Source organism: Helianthus annuus, chromosome 7, assembly GCF_002127325.2.
Source record: "Helianthus annuus cultivar XRQ/B chromosome 7, HanXRQr2.0-SUNRISE, whole genome shotgun sequence".
Classification (NCBI taxonomy): Eukaryota; Viridiplantae; Streptophyta; class Magnoliopsida; order Asterales; family Asteraceae; genus Helianthus; species Helianthus annuus.
This window is the reverse complement of record NC_035439.2, coordinates 127,429,774-127,454,211: the sequence shown is the minus strand read 5'-3', so window position 1 is coordinate 127,454,211 and position 24,438 is coordinate 127,429,774. Positions and strand designations below refer to the sequence as shown.

Below are 24,438 nucleotides of genomic sequence, written 5' to 3'. Positions count from 1 at the left end.
TTAATTAAAACCTTCTTTCCAGATTAGGAGCCCCAGTAAAAGCTATCGGTGACTTGATCTTAATTAAGGATTTATACTTGCAAAGGTAAATACTTTTGACTTATTTCCCCTATATGGGCTTGGGTTACGGTATATTAATACCGCTTGATTGAGCATTATATAATTCCATCGCTTAGGTGGTTAATTGATTAAATATGATCGGCTCATTTAAACAGTTTTGTTGCTTATAAGCCTTTGGGGGGTTTAATGACCGTTGTCCCGGATATCCTCGGCATCATTTTACGAAATGGCCACGACCATCGACATCCCGGTGTAGGCGTACACCCGGTATAAAGTGTCGACATTAAAACTAAAAGACGTAGCCGTTGGTTTCTGTACTACGGTTTTACGCAAACGTGGTGTGTCTATAAATCTTTAACCCGGCACGACCCGGGCTACTGAACGCATAAAAGAACATGTAAAACGTTCACAAGATGATTATGAATTTTCCCAAGTTATAAAAGAGTTTGTGCCTTGTGCATTCAAATCAATTTTAATAAACATTTTCAAATGTGTCAGTTGAATGTATTTACCAGTGTAAACTGACGTATTTTCCCCAAAAAGATTAAGTGCAGGTACCTAAATGTAATTGGCTGGTATTAGCTCCCTAGCGTCGGGATAAGCCTCGCAAGCTTGATTGCAGTATCTGATGGAACAATAAATTATGACTATTTACGATCCACTGTGGATATATTCAACCCCTGTAATACATTTTGATATTACGATCAGAGGTTGAAATTTATATATTTATCTTATGCTTCCGCTGTGCATTATATAATTGTGTGGTTTGACTATATTGTTGCCAACATCGTCACAGTAATCCCCCACCGGGCCCACCGGTGAGACACGTGGAAATCGGGGTGTGACACCTGACTAACCTGAGGACGATGGTCTATAGTCTAGAGAATGCGTAAGTACGAGTAATCATTCCATATTCAACATATCCAACCCAATTCCCAACCCGGGAATCCCATGCCTTGGCTGTGTGAACTCACCTTGGTTTGCTCGGCAGATACACAAAGAGTACAGTTAAGCTAGTAAATGGTCAACCACGTCCTATCATGGTTATTATACAAGTCAGGTTCGTATATAGCACGTATATTGTATCACGTATAATCATGGCAAACACGTACATGTATCATCAATCCGATAAACAATCTAAGTGTTCGGTCCAATCATTACCCGGCCCAATGACAATAAGCAGCCCAATATCATAACAGTCATAAGATTGGGCCCGTGACAGTGTAGGCCCAAAACAGTGTTTGTGCATAGCCGGTCTCGAGTCGCAACGGGGATCTCGAGTCGCAACCGGAGATTACGAGTCGCAACAGCTGGTTACGAGTCGCAATGGTGATCTCGGTTCGTCATGGTCCGGTTACGAGTCGCAACGGGACTCGCAACCATGGTCTCGGCTTGTGCTGTTTGTGGTCTCGAGTCGAGACGGTGAGGTTTCGACTCGCAATCTGAGTCGCAACCGTGTGTGTAACTGGTTTCCATAATTCCTGTAACAATCACTCCGTGATTCTAGCAAACAACTTAGGCAGTTTCACAATTTAGATCAATTAACAGTTTTTCCATAATCCAACAAGCATACTATCGATCAAACAGGACTTTTATCATGAATTTCGTATGAACATTAATAATCCAAAATCAAGAACATTTATCTAAACACATAAACACATCCGATTCTAACATTCACGAAGCCAATCAATGAGCATCAACTAATCCGATTTAGTTAGCATATTAACCAGTTACAATCTGATTCAATCACGTATACATATGGCCGATTACAATCATACAATCACCTATATCCGATTCATGAGCAAGTCAATTATATGAACACTAACTATCATTGATCCAATCTAAAATTATCATACACAACCTGTTAACAAGACTCATTCGGTATCAAGCAATCATATTCGAAAACATCAACATGCACACAAACAATTACAAACATGACAAGTACTAACCGAATTAGAGAAGAAGAGAGGGTGATCCGAATTGTGGATGCTCTTGCCGTCGGGTTCCAAGCAAACGAGAGAGAGAGAGAAAAGACTAGGGTTTTGAGAACTTGTGTGTGTGATATGTTTGTAACAAGAATGAGAAACAAAACCCCTTACAACTTGCTTGATCACGTGAAAGGGGAGTGGGCCGAAACCCCTCATGGGCCGCCCTATTGGTCCGTGCACAAGGATGAGGCCCAAACGGCCTTGTGCGAGTGATGTGTAGTGTTATGCGTTTAGAACATCTTGTGCGGTTTGGCTTAATTAATATACAAACACATATAGTAAACACTACTCACGTAAAAACATAATCACAAGATTCACATTACATTCATTAGTCAAGTATCACGTAGACACGTAACGTTACATTAAAGTGAGTCTTAAGTTCGAGTTGTCACACGCTGGCTGCTGCGTGCAGTTTACATACAACAACTGTAGGAAAAGATAAAAACACAATAACATATAAACGTAAACTTTTAATAAAAAGAAATCAAATTAAAACATAACGACCAAACACATGCTCACCGTCAGGACCGTCAACGGCCCAACCCAGCAACACTTGGGGTCCGATGGCCTCCATTTTTTCTTACACTTCCTCAAACACTCGATAATGAATTCACACCAATTGTAATCTTCGTATCTTGTTTCCGCTGTCAAACGCTTCAAAATCTTGTCTTTGACATAACCGTTCTGCTGTGAACTGCCCATCGCAGTGAGGAAAAGCAAGGCAAAATCGGTACGAAAAAACGCCATGTCCGAATAGGTGTCCTTCTGTATTTCGGCCGAAATCAGTGAAGGGGCTACGTAAGTTGTTGGTGGGAAGCGTGCCCGCCACGCCTTCAACGATGGAGGAAGCGTCTTGGCTACCTCGACATCAGCAAACCTCAAACCTGTGTTTCGTATCCCTAACAATTTGCTAATCAACCCCGCGTCAACCACCAGGCTGGCGTTACCTATGTTTAACGTCATCGACTTCGCATCAAAACTATCCACCACATGGAAGGCTAACTTCTCAGGAATCCCATTGACACTCAGACCTAACAAGCCCCCGAAACCCATTGCCTTAATAGACTCTTTCTGACGATCACTTAAAACCATCATGGCACTGAATAATTGCTTCGAGGAAGATCGTGTATTCAACGCTGGAATCTGTTGTTGTGCTGGTTGTCTGTGTTTCTTCCTCTTTTTCGTCGGGGAGCCACAATAGTCCGTTTGCTTCCGCTTCGTTATCTGCCGTTTGATGTTCGCCCGTGGGGGCGTGACATCTTCTTCGGTCGAGTCAAAGAGCACACAAGCGACATGACTATTGCGCTGACGCCGGGACCTCGTGCCTACATGTACGCGGGAGGAAAAACATTTTATGTACATTTAGGTTTTCATTTTACACGTGGTGTAAAAAATCCAGCTGTTAATTACGTAACGAAAGAAACTATCTTTTCTCACCGGAACTAACGCATATAACATCTGGTTCTAAATTTGTCTTCCCCTTCCCCCGGCTCAAGCTTCTGGTATGTGCAACCATTTTTTCCTTGTAAACACCTACGATATATAATAAAATACTGAATCATCGCCAAAATATACAAAACCCCCCCGGAGGATCAAACCCCAAACCCCATTCAATAAATGACCCCAACACCGACCCCCCGCCACCCAAACATCCGCTACATAACTTGAAACAACCCACATTCGTTCCCAATAAAAATATCCAAAAGAATCATTCAAAAAACTCTATTACAGAATTCTCACTATTAAAAGGAAAAAGGAGAGACACCAACCTGTTAACGTTTTTTCTCCTGGATTTGAACCTAGGAGTCCTCGCCGTTTCAAATGTGGACGCCGAAATCGGAATCGCCGAACGAATTTTTGGGTGTTTCTTCGTCGCCTAAGAGAGGAGAGCAAATAGTTTCTCTAGGGTTTGATGTTTTTCTGATTGTTTATGACGAAGATTGGAAGAAGGCAAGAAGTAAACATAGAGAATTGAAAGTTTTTAATATTTGATTAGACATGCATGCTGAAATGTGCAGGATATGACTACTGGCATTAAAATTAGTTTCCATAAATACCCTTTTGTGAATAAAAAAATCAAAATCATAAAAGACAAAAAGAGTTGGAAAATATTTTTATATTCATTTAATCTCATCCATCCATCATGTTGATCTAAGGGCTAAAAACTGGTTCCCATGGTTCTTACAACTAGAGGTGGTTCTCATTTTAGCGGTCCCCTATATATATATATATATATATATATATATATATATATATATATATATATATATTTCGTGACACGAAGACCGAGCTTGTTACTAAAATAAAAGGTAAAAATAAAAAGGGTTTTGGGTGGGTAAAAAGGGTTTTGGGTTAAGAAATGAAAAGGTTTAGGCTCAAAGGGGCTAACTAGGGGGAATTTTTGGGTAGGTGAAAAGAAAAATAAAAATAATGGTGTTGAAAGAAAAAGGGTTAGTCCTAATGCCTCCATCATTTACTTACTTGGGTTTAAGTTGGTAAGGACCGGGAATGAATTGTCGTGGCAAGTTCTAGAGTCGTAAGAACCAAGCGGCTATTCACACAAGAAACGAGAAATGAGCATTTAGCGTAAAGATGTATATTTGTATGCTCAATAAAGGCTCAAAACTCACTTTTGTGGGAATGGGTTTTTATGTGATCAAGTATATATAATCGAATTTTAACTAAGCTTGTCATGCCGTTTCATAATTTTCTTATGTTGGTTCTTTTTATCACGACGCTATCGGTTGTAAACTTATAAAAATATAACCTTGTTAGTCTTAGAATTCCCAACTTAAACTTAGACAAGTAGAAAAAATGAAAAAAAAAATTGTTTGAAAAAAATTGGGGTGATTAGCGGTTCCAATAGAGTTTTGTGTAAGGCTTGTTATTAGGACTTGCAAAATTCAAGGTTTTAGCATCCCCCCACACTTAAATTACACATTGTCCTCAATGTGTCTCAAAAATAAATTTTTTAGGTTGATTGAATGTGCAAAATGGTGTTAAAAGCAACATTTTTATGTTACTGGCAGTCTGGACACGGCCCCGTGGTGACCAGGCACGACCCCGTGTTCAGGTGCCAGTAACGATAATTAAGGAAAAGAAACAGAAGCCTGGACACGGGGGCGTGTTTGGTGAACACGGCCCGTGTCCAGTTACCTGAACTGGGCATTTGTCTGCAGGATGTTCAGCACGGGGTCGTGTTGGCTGGGCACGGCCCGTGCTGAGCTTACTGTAATGGAGAAATTGTTGTCGGATGGCCTTGTTTTTGTGCATGGGGCTATGTTTCTCATTTCCCTTGTTATCCTTGACCACCATGAGTGTGTTTTATTCCTGCAAATTAAAACTAAAAGATTAAACTTAAACTAAGGATAGTTCCGCGGATTGCCTTCGTGGTGCGCCACGTTTATAAGGGTCCTTGGCTAGATCCAAGGCAAGGTTATATGTTTTCTGAGCGGGATGTTTTGCATCCCAGGTTGCACCGTTGGAGAGCATCATCCAAACTCGAATCAATAACCTTCATATAATTGACCGGATCATCGTCCTCTATTCTCTTCCCAACCCCGAATTTTACTTTATTATCCCCATATTTTAAAGTGAGTGTTCCGCCATTCATGTCCACCACTGCCTGTGCGGTGGCGAGAAATGGTCTCCCTAGTATGAGGGGGACTTTGGTGTCTTCTTCCATATCAAGTATGACAAAGTCTGCCGGGTAGACGAAATTGTCGACCTTGACTAGGAGATTTTCAATGACACCTTGCGGGAATTTAATGGATCGACCAGCAAGTTGTATACTCATTGTTGTAGGACTCGTTTTTCCTAGGCCGAGTCTTTTGAACATTGATGCGGGCATGAGGTTAATGCTAGCTCCGAGGTCGGCTAGTGCATTACGAACGGGGGAGTCCCTGATCGAGCAAGGAATTGTGAAGCTTCCGGGATCAATTTTCTTTTGGAGGAGTATGTTGAGTACGAGGGCGGAGCATTCTTCGCCTAAGTTAACTAATTGCAATGTTTCAATTTTCCTTTTATGAGTGAGGAAGTCCCTCATGAACTTAGAGTATTTAGGCATTTGGGTTAGGACATCAATAAAAGGAATGTGGACATGCATTTGTTTTAGCAAACTTTTGAATTTTGCGAATTGCTCATTGGTCTTTTGACGGATTAACCTACTGGGGTATGGAACCGGAGGAGCCTTGGTAGGCTCTGGAGGTGGAGGAGTGACCTTCTCTTGCTATGGCGGAGATGTGACCTCCTCACTAGGTGCTGGCCCTTCTGCGGGACCCACGGTACGGTTCCGTAGAGTGATGAGATGAACTTGTGCCTTTGGGTTTGTCTCGGTATTACTTGGTAGCGCGCCTTGCGGTCTCTCGGAGAAATTTTGGGCTAGTTGATTTATTTGTTTTTCAATGTTTTGAATACTAGCTTGTTGACTTCTAAAATTTGATTCTAATTGTAGAAATCTATCCGAGTTTTTCTTTTCAGTGTCGGAGATGAGGCGAGATATAGTATCTTTAAGCCTCTCTCGTCCACCTTGTTGTTGAGGGAAATTTTGTGACTCATTTCTTGGTTGTTGAAAGTTTGTTCGTTGGTTTACGCTTTGTTTGTTACTACCATTGCCGGGTTCTCTCCAACCAAGGTTAGGGTGATTTCGCCATCCTTGGTTGTAGGTGCCCGTTGGAGGACCCGACGGCCTAGGTCTATTATCAATGTAGTTTACCTATTCTTGTTGATCGTCTGTTTTTTTCATACAACTCCAATTTTCATGTGGCCCACCACACCCTTCACAAGCCATAACCGAGACCGTTTTGTCATTTCCAACTTTTTTATGTTTGAAGAAAGGGCCTCGATTTGGGCTTGTAAAGAAGTGCTTTCATCAACCTTATGGGCGCCCGGGGAAATGGATTTATTGCCTTGGGGAGTGTGCCACTGAAAATTGGTTTGAGCAATTTCCTCAATTTGATTATATATTTCATGCGGGCGGCGATTACCTAAAAGTCCCCCGGAGCTAGAGTCAAGTGTTTGCCTTGTGTGTGGCAACAACCCATTATAGAAAGTGGATACTTGTTGCCATATCGCAAGGCCGTGATGTGGACACTTTCGCAATAGCTCCTTGAACCTTTCCCAAGTTTCATATAAAGATTCCCCGTCCTCTTGTGAATATGTATTAATTTCGGTCATTAATTTAGCCGTTTTAACGGGAGGGAAATACTTATATAGAAATTTTTGGGCTAGTTCATCCCAAGTGTTTACCGATCCAGCTGGGAGGGCGTTAAGCCAAGCTTTTGCTCAGTCTATTAGTGAAAAAGGAAACATTCGGAGGCGGATGGCATCATTTGATGCTCCATTGATCCGAAAGGTATCACATATTTCTAAGAAATTAGTAATATGTAGATGGGGATCCTCGTCCGCAAGCCCATGGAAGGTTGCAGAGTTTTGAAGCATCTGTATCAAATGCGGCCGAAGTTAGAAGTTATTGGCTTCAACATTCGGTGCATTGATAGCGGCGCCGAGATTACCTACGGTGGGTCGTAGAAATCCATGAGGGTACGTTGGTCCGCCATTGGAAGTGGGTTCCCCGAAACCTTCTCTCGGTTTTTAGCTTTTAGCCTTTTTATGAGAAAGCGTTCGGGTTCTTCTAGAGGTTCTTTTATGTCTTTATGAGAGCTGGAGCTCATACACTACGTAGAGGTGGCGTCTGGTTCCAAGTCCTGCAACAAAAACAGAAAAGAATGTTGGTCAGAAAGTTCACCACGGCCCCGTGCTCAGTGAACACGGCCCGTGGTCGGAGTTACAGTGATTGTTTTCCGGATCCCTGTTACTGGAGAGTTGGACACGGCCCCGTGTTGCACCGACACGGCCCCGTGGTCAGCCTTCTGTAACTCGGAAAACTAAAAACTGCCAGTAATACTGCTGGGCACGGCTCGTGTCCAACCAGGCACGGCCCGTGCTGAGCTCTGCAGAAGCTGAAAATTTAAGAAAATCCTAAAAAAGTAAAAAGAAAATAAAAAAATATGATTAGGCCGTTGATTTCTAACTTTCTTAAAATCCTTGTGTCCCCGGCAACGGCGCCAAAAACTTGATGCGTGCTAGTGTGTATATGTTTTAAGTATATATTTTAAGCCCTTTTTCCACTTTAGCCAAGTTTTAAATTTATAAAACACGATATTTACTAACACTAAACACACATATGGGCAAGTGCACCAATCGTGGACGTAGTATAGTGTTGGTAAGATACCGAGGTCGTCCAAGGACACAAGAGCTTTTAGTACCGGTTTATCCTCAACGTCTAATCAAATCAAAATGTTAGAAAAAGATTTTTAAACTAAGAAAATAAAACTAACTAAATGCTGAAAAATAAAACAAAAATAAAAACAGATAGACAAGATGAATCACTTGGATCCGACTCGTGTGTTAGTATAACCTTTTGAAGGCGACTTTACCCTCAACCCAGTAGTTTGAGTCAGCAAGGATACAATCCTAAAGGGTCGGATTATTGAAAGATAATTAATTAAGTTATTAATGCAAATTATGGTAGGCCCCTCTTTTGGAGGTGACGTTACCCTCGACTAAGTAGTCTGAGTCAGCAGGGATACAGTCCTAAATAGCCGGGTTATAGTATTAGTAGTAGTTAACTTATGAGGGGATCAAAGAGTTTGGACCCCCGCCATCCAATACCTTTGGGTATTGAAGGAGGTCCTACTAAATTTGACCCAGGTCCCTTGCAGGACCTCTAAACGCTGAACAAGGGCAAGACCCTTACCAAACCGTTCCCTTAACCCCCGACCAGGTAGCCAACATACCTCCATATAGACCGTGGAGATATGAATGGTGAAAATCTTTTATTTTATATAGACAGTAAAATAATGCCAAGACACCACGGACAAACGATAAGGAAGAATCACCTTCAACATAAGAAACTAGTTATTAAAGTCATTAATACAAAACCAATTAAAAAGTGCAAAAGATTAAAAATAAAAAGTATTATACTAAACACTTGTCTTCACCAAGTGATGTAAGAGACTTAGGCAAACATGGCCTTGATTGTCAAGAACTCTTACGATCAATCTTGGATCCCGAGACGACTCACACACTCTATGATGGACAATGGATGATGGTGGTGGATGATGGTGTTGTGATGGTGGTGGGTGGTGGATGAAGTGTGAGAGAGGTGGTGTGCCTAGCGATGAGTTGCAATGGCTCCAAGCACTCCTATTTATAGGCTGAACAGAAGCCTGGGCACGGCCCCGTGTCCGCTGGGCACGGCCCCGTGCCCGTCTGACACTATCTCTCCTCATTAATTGTAATTCGCAATTACAATTAATGCGCCTGCAGTACTTTGGGCACGCCCCCGTGTTCACTGGGCACGGCCCCGTGGTGAGCAATAGAAGTTTCTACATGTTTGTCTTTTCTGCTGCTTCTTGGGCATGGCCCCGTGCTCGCTGAGTACGGGGCGTGTTCAGTCTTCTGCCTTCTCTGTTTTGCTTGGGAAGATGTTGTCGAGGGGTCGGGAAGTCCACTTTTGTTCCCTTTCTTGTATTTATGTTAGATTTAGCTGTCTTTTTGCTTCTTTTGTTAATTTGAGCTCATCTAATCCTGAAAATACAAAAGGAAGACAAAAATACACTTTTTCCAACATTAGTACTTAAAAGGGGTTAGTTTTATGCCTCATTTGATGTAATTTATATGTTGCATTTTACACACATCAGGAGGCACCCATTCACAAATTGCAGCCATACAAGGATGAAGGGACGCGACTTTTGGATCTTAGAGACGCACCTCTTCACGTTTAATTACAACCACAAGATCTAGAGACACATCCGTTCATGAAGTGACGTGTCTCTACACTCGTATCCATTAGATTAGTATAAATGGGGATAGATAGTTTCATTTGTAATCATTCCATTGTATTCAAATTTCAGTATTCAATAAAGTTACGTTTATCATTTGCGATCTAGAGATCAAAGATCATTCTGGGCAACAAACCCAGCTCCAAATATTACACATTGCTTGTTATGGTCTAAACCTGTAAATGGCACAAAGCTCATAATGTACCTGCTATTAAAATATATATTAAACATATGTTAAAAAAAGAGATGGGGTAGTTTATGTATGTAATAAAGTTGGGTTGGGGGCATTATTAACAAGTGAGTTATAATATATATATAGGATAAGGATATGTTAGGAACCATTCTTTATCGCGAGAACCAATATGAACACAATCAAAAATACCTAAAAAAATTAAAAACACACAAAAATAATTTTTTTTTATGAAAAACACTACATTTCGTCACTAAAAAAACTGTGTGCATCGGTACTGTTGTTTTTTTAGTGATTAAATTTAGGTTTTTTAACTTGCATATTTCGTCTGCCCAAAACAAAGATCTCAGCTTCCCATCATCCAGCACAAAATCATAATGGAAATTAGGCAAACCTTCTTTACAATCACGAAAACAATCATGTACCATCTAGGTGTCTTGGTCCCCAAGAAATAGCCTCATATGATCTATAAACTGTTTAGAAGAGGATGATAACTTTCGAGAAATCTTGGTGAGGTCACGGTTATATGACTCACCAAGTGGATGGGTGTGACAATCAACAAACCTTATTACCGTACACCTACCGGTCTCCTTGCAAATTTGGACACATATGCGAGCTTTGCAATCAGTAACCGAAAAAGTGCTTTGCCGAATCTTCATCCAGGATTCTTTGGTTGTGTCGAATTTAAGATTATATTGAGGTCTTGACGCTTTGTTACACCTCAACTATTTGTGGGTGACATACTATTTCCATTTTTTTCTCTAGGGTTTACGTTAAGAGAAACTTGATTTCTCAGCACAAGTCTTGTACATCAAAATAACATCTTTAGATTTTTTTTTTAACACACTCCCCACTAGTGGTTTAAACTCGGGGTTAACGTTGGGAGTCCACATTTTGGTACCGTTGGGAGTGTAATAAACAACATAGTTATCGCTGGCATGCCTAACATATAAAGAAAACACAAAAAACATGAAAACGTGATAAAGCATAATGAAAAACGAAACAAAATAAGACTATGTAAACACTATTGAGGGAGGTGTTTGGGGGTTATTTAAATACGTTAATTTCAGAAAGAAAAATTATGTTTATTGAAATAACTAAGAAGCACAATTAAAGACTAATAAAAAGTCACAACCTAATACGTAATGTAATTTATGTCACACAAATTATTACATAAAAACGATAGCTTCAACAACATACACATAGTAAAAAAATTTACTTTCTTATGTTGTATGTTATTCTTTATCTTTAGTTCCTTGCTAGATGGCTAAATAGGAGTGTTCAAACAACTTGTGACTCATGTCTCCCTTGAAAATAGCTTGAAATCGCTCGGCTTGAAATCTACATTCGATTTGGCTCGGCTCGTGAGCTATAACAGCCTTTCTGCTTCTCATGAAATTTGTTGTCTAAACAAGTTGTATACACTTTAATAGCTGTAGCCTGTAGGCGAAAAGCACTTCGGTATTTTGTTGAAATTTATACGGGCTAACCTCTATGAACTAAACAATCATTTAAAGTAATTTCATTTTATATTTGGATTGTATAATTATGATGTCACCTCCCATGACATGAGAGAGAAATCTAAACGTTTTGCAACCATGTGCAATTTCACATGATAGTTGACTTTCCTTCTTAATTCAAGGGGAAGTATAAACTTTCATTATTCGATCAAAACATGTTAAGTGAATAATGATCGACTAATAATATATTTCATCAACGTGCCAAGACAACAAATTAATGTACTTTTAAGTTATTAATCAATGACTGAACAACCCTACACACACATATATATATAAAACTTATCTTTTTTTAATATTATATAACCTGGATGTTTTTACAATTTAAGCTGTAAAAAATTATAAAAAAAAATACCAATCTAGAACTTAAATTTTGAAAAAAAAAAATTCAAAATAGCTTACCTTATGCTACGTAAGCTTGCGGATCTTGCACCCAGGTAGATCTAGGTCAACGGCCATTTGTGTAAGAAACAAAAGGAAAGGGTCATTTTACACTTTCTTATGTCAACAAGGTTGTTTTTGTAATGTTTCTTGGAAGAGATGCAAAGAACCCCTTCCATTTGGTATATAAATAGAGGAGTTGAGTAGATCATAAAATGTATCAAAACCCTCTTAATTAACTGTCCATTTCTCACCCAGCTTCTCTCTCACTCACTCATATACCTCAAATATGAGTGCTTCAAACGTTATTCTGTATGATAATAATGTATCCAACTTTGTTTCGGTGAAACTTTCAGGCAACAAGAACTACTTTGTTTGGAAATCACAAATGCTTTGCTTGTTGGGCAGTAACAATATGGGTGGCATCGTGGAAGACACATTTGTGGGCCCAAGATTTTCTGACACAGAGACACAAAGACAATACGATAATCTTGCCAAAGGGTGGATCTTGGGTTCTGTTAGTGAAGATATACTTGTAGATATCCACGATCTCGATTCAGCTAAAGCTGTATGGGAAAAACTAAAATCCAACTATGATCCTGTTACACGTTCGCAAAAAGGTACATCTTCTGTATAATATGACTAATCACAACCAGATGATATCTTGATTGCTTTAATTACAAATAACTATGATCTTTTAGTAGTATTGTTATTACATTTTAACAACGGTTGTCCCTTGATTCATTTCTAAAAAGTCTTACCTAATTCTTCAAATGAATATGCTTTCTTTTAAACTTAAATCAGGTATTAGTTAGTTTTATAATTGGGGATTTGTCAGAAATAGAGGTGTTTGTGGGTGAAAAGCTGAGCGGACTGGTTAGAGCATCTCTAATGCGGGAGGTAGTGACGAATTTAGGAATTTTCTCTTATGAGTTTACCTATTTTCAGTGGTCAAATTTCTTAATATCAAACTATAGAATTTCAGGGTTAATTAAGTCGGGTCAGGTTGAAAACATAATAAAATAAGAAAACGTAAATTTCGAGTTGAAAATACGATATCACAGTAAATGTACATAAACATTAGACTAAAAACGATCTTATTTCTTCAACTTCCGGATCTTAGTTCTTTGTACCCACTAGCACGGCCTCCTCTCCTCACAAGTCATGTGTATATCATATTTACATCACATTTTAATTTTAAAACAAAAACAATATATATATTGAAAGTGTAAAATGCAATATCCCTTAACGTACAATACATACGAGATGAAATAATAACATGCGTGATTAGTTTTATAACATGCATGATTAGGGTTTTACCCCATGCGTGATTTCTGATTTTGTACATGCGTGATTATGTTTTTTCAACATGCGTGATTAGTGTTTTTAATTTTATAACGTGCATAATTTCATCTCGTACGCATCGTACGTTAAGAAAGATTATACGTTAACCAACCCATATATATATATATATATATATATATATATATATATATATATATATATATATATATATAGGGTAAGGTTCATGCGAGAACCACCTTTATTGCGAGAACCGCGAGAACCAATGTGAACACAAGCTAAAATAGCTAAAAAAACCTAAAAAAACCCTAAAAAAACCTAACCCCCACCCCCCCCCCACCCCCCAAAAACCTAAACCCCCCACCCCCCAAAAAAAAAACCTAACCCCCCCCCCCAAAAAAAAACCTAACCCCCCCCAAGCTAAATGCTAAAAACTAAAACCCTCAAAAAACCTAAAAAAAAACTAACCCCCACCCCCCCACCCCCCAAAAACCTAAACCCCCCACCCCCCCCCCCCCCAAGCTAAATGCTAAAAACTAAAACCCTCAAAAAACCTAAAAAAAACCTAACCCCCCCCCACCCCACCCCACCCCCCCCCCCAAAAACCTAAACCCCCCTCCCCCACCCCCCAAAAACCTAAACCCCCCCCCCCCCAAGCTAAAATGCTAAAAACTAAACCCCCAAAAAACCTAAAAAATCTAAAAAAATCAAAAAAAAATCAAAAAAAAATCTAAAAATTTTTTTTTATTTTTTTACTATTTTTTATGTTCAAATCGCTACTTTTAGTAGCCAAAAAAAAAAATTCTTTTTTTTTTGGATACTAAAAGTAGCGATTTTTATATAAAAAATAGTAAAAAATAAAAAAAAATTTTTTGAGTGTTTTTTAGATTTTTTTAGCTATTACTGTTTGTGTTCACACTGGTTCTCGCGGTTCTCGCAATAAAGGGTGGTTCCTAACGGAACTTTGTCCTATATATATATATATATATATATATATATAGTGAAGGGTTCAAATGAGAAGAATTTTTTTGTAAGAAGAAAAAAGAAGAAGTTTCAACCAATAAGAATGCTTCATTTTACTTCATTTAATATTTGCATTTAATTTTAATATAAGGGTATATTGGTAAACTTACAAAAATCATTAATTTGTATTCTTCGCCTTTAATAACTAACTAAATTAAATTTGTAACTCCTTTTCAAAATATATACTTTTTCCAAATTAAAAAAAAAAACAACTTAATTTAAAGTGTATAATAAATTACTAGTTGTGTAGGATAAATTACGAGTTGTGTAGGATATATTTCGAGATGTGTAGGATAAATTTCGACTGTGTAGGATAAAATTCTATAATGTGTAGGGTATGGGTGCTAAACGGGTCGTGTTCGCGGGTTGGCGTGTCTAACCCGACCCGAACCCGAAAATTTTACACGAACCCGAACCCGAAAATCGTATCATACATATGAACCCGAACACGACCCGTTTAACCCGAATTTTTTAATTTTTTTTCTGAAATTTATATACTAAAATTACAATTTACTTAAAAACACAAATTTATATAATAATATCATATTTAAATTATAAAATCTATGTTAATTTCTCTTTTTAAGATATAATCATGGCATAAAATACACACCCCATTTAATTTATAACACAAAATATATTGTAAAAAATATAATATAGTATAAATGTGTTAAACGGGTTAACCCGCCAACCCGATCAGGTTGACCCGAACCCGACCCGTTAACCTAAACGGGTTTGCGGGTTCAACCTGAAACTGACCCGAACCCGTTTAGACTAAACCTAAACCCGCGAATTTCGTGTTAGGTTCGTGTCGAGTTTTCGGATCGTGTCAGAAATTCACACCCCTAGTGTAGGGTATATGTAGGAAAATTTTGATAGTGTAGGTTTTATAGATTGTATGTAGAATAATTAATGATTAGTTGACTAATTAATTAAAAAGTTAAAAATTAATGATATAAGTTATAAATGAAATAGTATTTTACTAATATGTCATTTCTTCTTTTTCTTCTCACATTAAATTTCTTCTCAAATGAACTTTCCCATATATATATATGGGAAAGATAAATCGAAAACCCATGTGAGTTGAGAAAACCCAAATAAACCCTATGTAACATTTTTATTTTTTTCTAAAAAAATAAGGAATGTAATATAAATGTACACGGACCTATTTATGAAAAAAAATGAAAAAACACTTACTAGTTTTTTTTTTTAATGTTGAAAATTTGTATGTTACATTTTTTTTTGGACAAATATATTATGTAACCTGAAATTTGTAACATTTTTTTAAAAAAAACTACTTGGTGTTTTTTTGTGTTTCTTGTTTTTAAAATGTTCAAATATATGTATATTACATTTCCTATTTTTTTAGAAATGTTTCTTGAGTTTACATGGGTTTTTTACAAAGGTTTTTAGGGTTTATTCAACTCAAGTGGGTTTTCAATTTATCCTTGCCCTATATATATATCGGGTAAGGTTCTCGCAATAAGAGTGGTTCTCGCATGAACCTTACCCTATATATATATATATAGAAATGGGTTCGGGAGAAAACGCTTAAAAGTGTGAGAACGGTGAGAACGCATCCTGGCCCAACACGTGTCACGCCGCTTAGAGAAGGGCGGAGAGGCTTTTTTGTCCATTCATATTTCTCTTTTTAAACGCGTGTCACTTCATCTTTCCATTTTTTGGCGTTTAATAAATATGCGGCATTTTTATTGTTTTTAGATCAGGATCATAGTAAATATTTTGGCGTTTTAAGTATTGTTTGGGCGTTTTTATTGTTTTCTAGATCAGGATGCAGGCCTTTATTGTTTCTTGATTTTATTATATCAAGCGTTTTGCCATGTAGTGGCTTTTAAAATAAATAAATATTTTGGCGTTTTAAGTATTGTTTTGGCGTTTTGAAAAGATAAATAAATTTCAATTTTCCATGTAGTGGCTTTTAATATAAATAAATGTTTGACAATAGTGATACCGTCTCTTCATTTACTGTTTTAGCAATTACTGTTTCTTTCAATTTTCATCTGTCAATTAGTGTTGATTTTTCCAGTAATACTTTTTTTGCGTTTTTTGGCGTTTTATATAGCAACATCGTGCTTTGCTAGCATTCGTTCTCACAGTTTTCACACTATTAGGCGTTTTGGTGTTTGTAGTTTTTGGCGTTTTATACTCATTTTTTTTAAAATTAGTAGAGAATTAGATAATAAACAACAGAGAATTAGATAACAAACAATAGAAAATGAAAAACAAATTAAAAATCATAATCTAATTTCTCATCCAAATCTTCACTGTCATCAGCCTCTTCTACTTTAACTTTTTTGGCGTTTTGAACCTGTTTTTAAATACTTTATGTAGATCCTTATTTTCCTACATAACGCCCGTCTTTAGAAGATGCTTATTTTTTGTGGCATCCTTTATGGTGGGTGGATATATACTTGTTTGATGACATGTTGAAGACCAACGCATGCTCTAATGTATTGATCCCTTCATGCCATCAATATATCCATCAACAACAAAGTGACATGATGTCATATCAGTGTCATCAGTCTCTTTTTCTTGAATATTTGTCCATCTCATTCAGCAAAAGATTATAGAGATACCCAACTCAGAGAAGAATCCATTCAGTGAAATTTCATTCAGATCAATACTCAATATAGAAGAATCGAGGTTCTGCATCTGTGGCTCTCTTAACTATTTTTTTGGCGTTTTTAAATTGAATGGTTTCTAGGAAATATGGCGTTTGTTTTTGGTTTTGTGATCAGTTGATTGTGCAGAGACGTCTCTCTTATAGGATGTTTTTGGCGTGTAGTTTAGACGGGATTTTATTTTATAATAAATTATATTAATAAAGTAGCCGTCTTTTCAGTTACTCTGTATTTTTATTGTTTTTTTTGTTCAGCTTTTTATGAGTTTTTAGGGTCATAGACTTTCCATCTCCCAAGTTTGGCGTTTTTGAATGGCTTTAAGTAGTTTTTGGCATTTTTTTTTTCATTTTTAGCTTTTATTAATACTTCTGCAAACTACTTTCATTATAGTTTGAGAGTTTTTGGCGTTTTTACTGCATTATGGTTTTTCACATGTGACAACAGAAAAAGAAAATTAAAAAAATAAAAATAAAAACAATTCATCTTCCAAATCTTCACTGTCATCAGTCTCTTTCTTCTTTGAATCATGTTCAATGGTGGTTTGGCTTAGCCATGCTTGTGTTTTTATGGCCGTTTGGAAAGACAAAATGACATAAGTTTTTGTTTGAATGTGTATCTTCAAACAACTCATCAGTGTCATTCGTCTTTTCATGCCATTATAATATTCATCAATAACAAAACACAAAAAAATGACATAAATCTGACACCAGCATCTTTTTGTTTATGATTTGTCCATCTCATGCAGCAAAATGTTATTTGAGTCACAGCACCTCAGGGAAGAATGCATTATCCGAAACTTTGGCGTAGAACAATATTTGAATATATAAGAAACAATATTTGCCATTTTTTGGCGTTTACTGAGAAAATAGTGTATCTGAAAGAACCGTCGATTTTTTGGAATCTTTTGATGTTTGTGTGTTTTGGCGTTTCTAAGATGAATGGTATATAGTAGAAAATATGGCGTTTTTTGAGTAGTTGTGTTTGATGTTTTGGGGATTTTGGCATTTGTAAAATGAATGGTATATAGTAGAAAATATGGCGTTTCAGGTTCTGGGGGTGTGTTTTTATGTCTGTGATGTTTTTGTTTATATAGGGATGTGGTTTGGTCCGTAATGGCGTTTTATTCATTAGTATGGCGTTTTGGTATAGAAGTGTAAAGACCTTTTTACCCTTAATGAGGCACATCCACGCAATAAAATTGATATTATTTACGAAAACGCCACCGCGCCAATCTAGTCCATAGATTGTTTTGATCGGACGATCCATAAGCTTTCTCACCGTTCTCACACTTTCTACCGTTTTCTCTAAATCTCGACCCTATATATATATATATATACACACACACACACAAGTAGGGTGTCCGCGCGATGCGGCAGGGGCGACGCTTTGCAATTAGGCACTCGTTTCTGGTAGTTTTTTTATTTGTATAATATTTATGATAACATTGTTATATAGGGGAAGGTTCATTTGAGAATAAAATTTAATTAAGAAGAAAAAGAACAAAAGGTAATTTTGTAAAACATTAAATAGTTTTTTCACTTATCTCATTTATTATCATCTTTGACTAATTAATTAGTCATAAAGACTATCATCTTCCACACTACTTTTTTTTACCTACACACATCAAATGTTATCTAACATATTTTGAAATTCATTCTACACGTTGAAATTTATCCTACACAACTCTAATTTATCTTATACACCTCGTAATTTATCCTACACTTTTAATTATTTTATTTTTTTGAAAAAATATATATTTTGAAGATACGTTACAAAAAATTTAATGTAGTTAGCAATTAAAGAGGAAGACTACAAATTAATGATCTATGTAGATTTACTAATGTACCCTTATAGTAATATTAAATACTTATATTAAATGAAGTAAAATAAAGCATTCTTATTGGTTGAAATTTCTTCTTTTTTCTTCTTACAAAAATTTTTTTTTCATTTGAACTCTCCACATGGTGGATATACGTCATAAGTGTTACACGTGTCTAGTAATTGTTAAATTTAGAATTTAAATTATCAAGTATTTCAAGAAACCATTGGTGTAAGAAGTAACACATGAAATAAGTCTTAAACATAACTAAAAGTTATATAAAACAACACACAAATAAGGAAAGATAAGTCTTAAACATAAAAGTTGAAAACTAAAGGACAGGTGTCAAATACTTTGCATCATGATGAGATCCATTTAATAATCATACGGCTCAAACATCTCAATTTAGTAATCATACGGCTCATCCCATATGATTAACTTGGAGGACTTAATTAGTTCAGCTACCCAACTTTTTTTATGTTGCACATCGAATTGTTATTAACACAAATGGGAATCTTGAATCTCGAGTGAGTCGTTCTCCCTCCTGGCATATTATTAGCTGCGGCACATGATGAAGTTGTCGCAAGAGCAATAAGAGCACGTGAACGTACTTGAGCAAGCAAAGCTTTGTACATAAATGTTTTTCCCGTAACCCGGACCATCTATAAAGAACACACCTAGACGATCAGTATCCACATGTGTCATGATCTCATCTAACACTCTTTTTTGGTCTGAATTAAGTTCATCTATGGCAGATAAATGTTCAGGTTCCACAACTATCCCGTACTCCTCTTGCACCTCATGATAAACTATATATTGTAAGTTGTGTTTTGTTATTTTCGGAAGATCGAAATCATCAATATCTTTACCCATAGTCTGTAGGATGACCCTGAAGTCTGTAAGAACCATATTTTTAACGTGTTCCACACTTTTACACTGTAACCGGTGATCTTCAGATAGTGCATCACTTCGCTAAAACTTTTGCTTAAAAATACATGAAATAGAGGTATAAATACATGACATAGAATAATAAATCCATCAAATGAAGAAATAAATGAACTGCATGTATAAAAAAGCTAGAAAGATATGAAAATATAAAAGATTCGGTTCGGTGAATTTTGGTTAAACAAGGGTACAAAAGAATTTGTTATCTGGTTTTGGTTAATGCAGTTTTCGGTTAATCGGTTCTCAGTTAATTCGGTTTTTTGTTGATTTCGGTTCGATTTCCTCTGTTTTCAATTCAGTTTTGCCTGTTTTAGGTTTAGTTTCGGTTAACAATTCAGTTGTTGCTCATTCCTATACATTGTTAAACACGTAACACACATCCCGACCCGATTAGGGCTGACGTGTCACACAACACAGTAATCCGATATATTTTTAAAACTTAACTAAATAAAATATTAACTTCAAAGCTTAAAATCTAAAACCACACAATGAGCTCAAGAGAAAACAAAAGTGTCTAAAATTATTTAAATAACAATCTATTAAACTCCTTTCCAACTCTAGCTATTTAGCGTTTACTTTTCACACATTTTCTGCTCAGTACCTATTTAAGAAATAAGAGAAAACAACAAAAAGAAATATGGTTTAGCAAAAAAAATGCTCAGTAACGAAAAACAATAGCAATAACAATAATTCAATAAGAACGATCAATACGGTATACGACCAATGGTGAAACAATATTATGACAATAACAATGTAACGATACGATCAATTCTATACAATGATTAATCAATGCGATAACAATCTATGTGGAAATACCAATGTGAGCCAATGGCAATAAACAATAACGTGTACATTAGTTATAGATCTAATTCTAATGTACCTATGTTTAGGGGATGTGGGCGCACACGATTTTCCCTATACCAATCCATTAAGATTATATCATAGGATCGATCCATACGGTTCTCAATAATCAATAAATCCATTAAGATGATATTGCAGTTTATCATTTTCATTATAATTATGTTTTTTTATCAAAATAAATTATGGTTCCAAACAAAACGAATATGCACATTAGCTACATATTAAAGTGGTAATCAAGCATAGATATAGAAATATATCGTTTGGTTTACTATTTTTTTCTTTTATAACAACAATTTTCACTTCATATTCATTTGGTATTGTGAATACCAGCTGTCTCCATCCTTTAGCCGAAAATACAGATTTGATTGACTAACATATATAGTAAGTTAAATTTTTTTTTTAACAGCAAAGATTTTTTCTCCTAAAAATACACCTCCCAAAAATTGAATCTTAATCTCCCCACAAAAACAAGAGATAATTCTTCTTGATCACTAGGCAAAATTCTAAATGGCATATAATAAGTTAATTGTAGTTGGAAAAATCTTGAACTAAAGCGGGCCCACTGAAGCGGTCTTCTTTGGTTATTAGATCGAAAACCAAATTACTAAAAAAACATAAATGAAAATAGCACTGATTACTACTGGTTTGGACCATTTTAACCGGTTGCGGTTCGGCTAAACCGGTTTTTGCTCAGCCCTAGCTGGGATGAGTTTGAATATAGCTCGAACGAGTATGAATAAATTGCTATCTTCTGATATGCAACTGGTTCACCAACCTAATTTGAATTATCCTTTAACATGGGTGTAATCAGCTATGTTGATTAATAGCTTGTCGACTTGCTTAACTTGTGAGAGAGTTTGAAACCCTCTTGTTTAAGGTTCCGGGTTTAAAACTATAGACTAATAGAATTAATTTGGTCGGTCCCTAATTGTGATTGTTTATTCATGCATTTCATAACCGTTTTTGTAAAACCTTCTCTTCCTACGTAATCCAAAACAGAAAATGAAGTCGATGGGGTTGTTGTTTCAGGAGAAACAAACACAGTTGAAGAAGGGGCAAATTCAATGGATATAATAGTGGATCGAGACGTGGATCCAACAGAAACCGATCACTCAAGGTGGTTGAGGCACTGGAAGTTACCTGAATATGCTAAATTTGGGGATTGGCCAAAAGTAGAAGACGCTTTAAAAGTACATAAATCCCTAGCAACAGAAGCAATGGGCGGGGATGGTAGCACGCTTCTTCACATTGCTGTTGAAAACGGCCATAATGATTTTGTGAAAAAATTGTTATCGTATATAAAGAATGATGAAGATCTACTTAAACGAAGAGATCGTGGTGATGGAAGCACAGCGCTTCACATTGCTGCGGCTGTTGGCAACACATATGTTGTAGATCTACTAGTTAAAAGGAACAAAATGTTGTTACGAGTTAAAGACAATGACAGTAAAGATCCATTGCACAAAGCTTATGAAAATATGCATCTTGATACCATTGCATATTTGTTGAAAGCTGTCAAGGTTGAAGACAAAACCGAGTTGCAATCCCCTTTATCTAGCTCTGTTGATCACCCAGATGATGATATGGCAGTCAAACTTCTTGTTACTGCTATTTCCGCAAAACAATATAGTAAGTTTAGTAGACAATATATTTTTTCTAATGGTAACGCTTAGTCTACTATTCACCAATATTCTAAATTTTTCATCTTTGCCCAGACAATATATAACGTGAACATATTGCTTTGAAGAGTGACATTTTATTGTTTATGATTGTAGGTTTAGCATTAGAATTGGTTCAAAATTTTCCAAAGTCTGCTTCGAGAAGTGATGATGTACTCATGGCTCTAGCTAAAAATTTTCCCAGTGGGCTAGATCATTGGGAAAAACTTGTATATCCTCCTTGTATGTTTCTAAACAATTTCATTTGTTACTCTTTTTTTATTTCACTTCTACTTTAATCTTTTTTTATTTGACTTCTACTTTAATCTTTTTTTATTTGACTTCTATTTTAAGAATTATTGATTGTGGTTCTCTATTTTAGCTTTGGACCATATCTTGGGAATACTACTTAAAACAATGTGGCTGACCATTCTTCTTTTGGGGTTTCCTGCGTTCGCCTTATGGGGTTTTGCATTCTACTCATCTCGGAATAATAAGGACATTCGTACTCTGGTATTTAAATTGGTAATACTAACAGGTAAACACAACTCACGAATTAGTTGTGTATATTTATAGACAAAAAGTAAATATTCCTAGTCAATTATATTTGAACCAAAAGTGAGTTGTACTTTTTTCTAATAGAGAATTTTGTGCTTATGCAGTTCCAGCCATGATTGCATCATCCTTTGTATTTATATGCCTCCTCCTAGGGGCCATTTCTTTCCTATTCCTCTTCCTTTATTTCCTTTTGTGGAAGGGCGCAAAGATTCCATGTGAATACACTCCTTGCCAATTTAGTTCTTAATTTATTCTCTTAAAACAAGTTGTAATCTTTTCTTATTAATAAGTTCTTGAATTTCAGTTGCACCCATCAAGCGAATAGAGAACAAAAAGATGGATTTGGATGTAGCCAAGAAAATTCTGGACCATGTCTGTGATGAAATTTACAAGTTGGAGAACTCAGACGATCTTTATACCCGACCAATTCTTGAGGCTGCATGTCAAAATGCTTATGAAGTTGTTCATGGTATTTTATCAAGATCATCAAAAGCAATTGATAGTACAAATAAAAGTGGGTATGACATTATTCATTTAGCAATAATAAACCGATCTGAAAAAATCTACAACATTATTTATGACATCGGGACACGTAAGAATCGTTATAGGATCTATAAAGATTCTTATGAAAACAATATCTTGCACTTGGCGGGAAGATTGGCCCCTTCAACTGTACTCAATCAAAGAACAGGTGCAGCATTACAACTACAACGTGAGCTTCAATGGCGTGAGGTACATACATAAGTATTGAACTATAAGTGAATATAATTAAACTGTTATTAAGTTATTTTGAAGTAGGATAACCAAGTGAAACTAATTTTATAATAGGAAGTGAAGAAATTTGTGTTTCCTACATATATTACACAAGAAAACTATTTCAAGGAGACACCAAACATGCTTTTCACAATGGCACACAAGGATTTAGTGAAGGAGGGAGAACAGTGGATGAAAACCACTGCAGAGTCATGTAGTATCACTGCTGCACTCATTACCACAATTGTATTTGCAGCTGCAATTACTGTACCAGGTGGAAACAATCAAGAAAAAGGGACCCCTTTGTTTAAAAAGGAAACTGCATTCATTATCTTTGCTATATCAGATGCAATCTCACTATTCGCGTCGAGTACAGCATTACTAGTGTTCTTGTCTATCTTGACAGCACGTTTTGCTGAGAAAGACTTTCTAGTTAGCTTGCCAAGGAGGTTGTTTATTGGACTTTTCAGTTTGTTACTATCTACAACAAGCATGATGATAGCCTTCAGTGCAACCTTGTTCCTTGTCTTTTGTGATAAAAAGCTATGGATGCTTGTTCCAATAAGTGGATTAGCTTTCATTCCGATTGCTTCTTTTGTTACCCTACAATTCCCCCTTATGGTGGATCTTTTCAAGTCCACATATTTACCTATCTTTGGCGATAACAAAAAAGGTGATCCAATTCACATTAGGATATTAGAAATATTAGTACAATTAGCGATGTCTAACTGGAATTAGTACAGGTCTTCGAATCATGTAATCCATTGTATTAAAGTGCAGAAGAGTGATGAAATAAATATTGTGTTCTTGAGCGATGAAATAAATATTGTTATTGAGTCATGATATTTTTGTCATGTCAAAGAATTTGGAACCGTTATATGTTGTACTTTCAACCTCTTT

General features: G+C 36.4%; 2 protein-coding genes, 1 long non-coding RNA gene and 1 pseudogene across 4 annotated transcripts; 2 read left to right on the top strand and 2 right to left on the bottom strand.

The window, feature by feature from the left end:
- Positions 1–2,405: 2,405 nt before the first annotated feature.
- On the bottom strand, positions 2,406–3,157 carry LOC118480266. Its single transcript, XM_035975019.1, has 2 exons — positions 2,568–3,157; positions 2,406–2,474 (listed from the first exon to the last, which is right to left on the bottom strand). The coding sequence occupies exons 1-2, from the start codon at positions 3,141–3,143 to the stop codon at positions 2,406–2,408; spliced, it is 645 nt and encodes a 214-aa protein (XP_035830912.1). The 5' UTR covers positions 3,144–3,157.
- Positions 3,158–3,215: 58 nt separating this feature from the next.
- Positions 3,216–4,250, bottom strand: LOC118480418. The gene is made up of 3 exons (XR_004862653.1): positions 3,818–4,250; positions 3,486–3,581; positions 3,216–3,373 (listed from the first exon to the last, which is right to left on the bottom strand). It is a non-coding gene; the product is annotated as an uncharacterized LOC118480418 (long non-coding RNA).
- A 2,872-nt stretch (positions 4,251–7,122) lies between these two features.
- LOC118480798 lies at positions 7,123–7,223 on the top strand (annotated as a pseudogene).
- Positions 7,224–12,249: 5,026 nt separating this feature from the next.
- On the top strand, positions 12,250–24,378 carry LOC110885765. Of its 2 annotated transcripts, none has more exons than XM_022133473.2 (7): positions 12,250–12,600; positions 21,599–22,198; positions 22,345–22,470; positions 22,610–22,765; positions 22,890–23,000; positions 23,090–23,517; positions 23,614–24,378. In XM_022133473.2, exons 1-7 carry the CDS (start codon positions 12,270–12,272, stop codon positions 24,274–24,276), a joined length of 2,415 nt encoding a protein of 804 aa, XP_021989165.1. In that variant the 5' UTR covers positions 12,250–12,269; the 3' UTR covers positions 24,277–24,378. The 2 variants fall into 2 exon arrangements, with proteins under 2 accessions (XP_021989165.1, XP_021989164.1); XM_022133472.2 differs by having other exon boundaries at positions 21,569–22,198.
- Positions 24,379–24,438: the final 60 nt, after the last annotated feature.

Excerpts from the sequence above, each read along its gene's own strand:
- LOC110885765 (XM_022133472.2), top strand. The coding sequence starts at position 12,270 with ATGAGTGCTTCAAACGTTATTCTGTATGATAATAATGTATCCAACTTT. Across the intron at positions 22,471-22,609 it reads AAAACTTGTATATCCTCCTT|CTTTGGACCATATCTTGGGA; the intron begins GTATGTTTCTAA and ends TCTCTATTTTAG. Across the intron at positions 23,518-23,613 it reads GTGAGCTTCAATGGCGTGAG|GAAGTGAAGAAATTTGTGTT; the intron begins GTACATACATAA and ends ATTTTATAATAG.
- LOC118480266 (XM_035975019.1), bottom strand. The coding sequence starts at position 3,143 with ATGATGGTTTTAAGTGATCGTCAGAAAGAGTCTATTAAGGCAATGGGT. Across the intron at positions 2,475-2,567 it reads GGCCGTTGACGGTCCTGACG|TTGTTGTATGTAAACTGCAC; the intron begins GTGAGCATGTGT and ends CTTTTCCTACAG.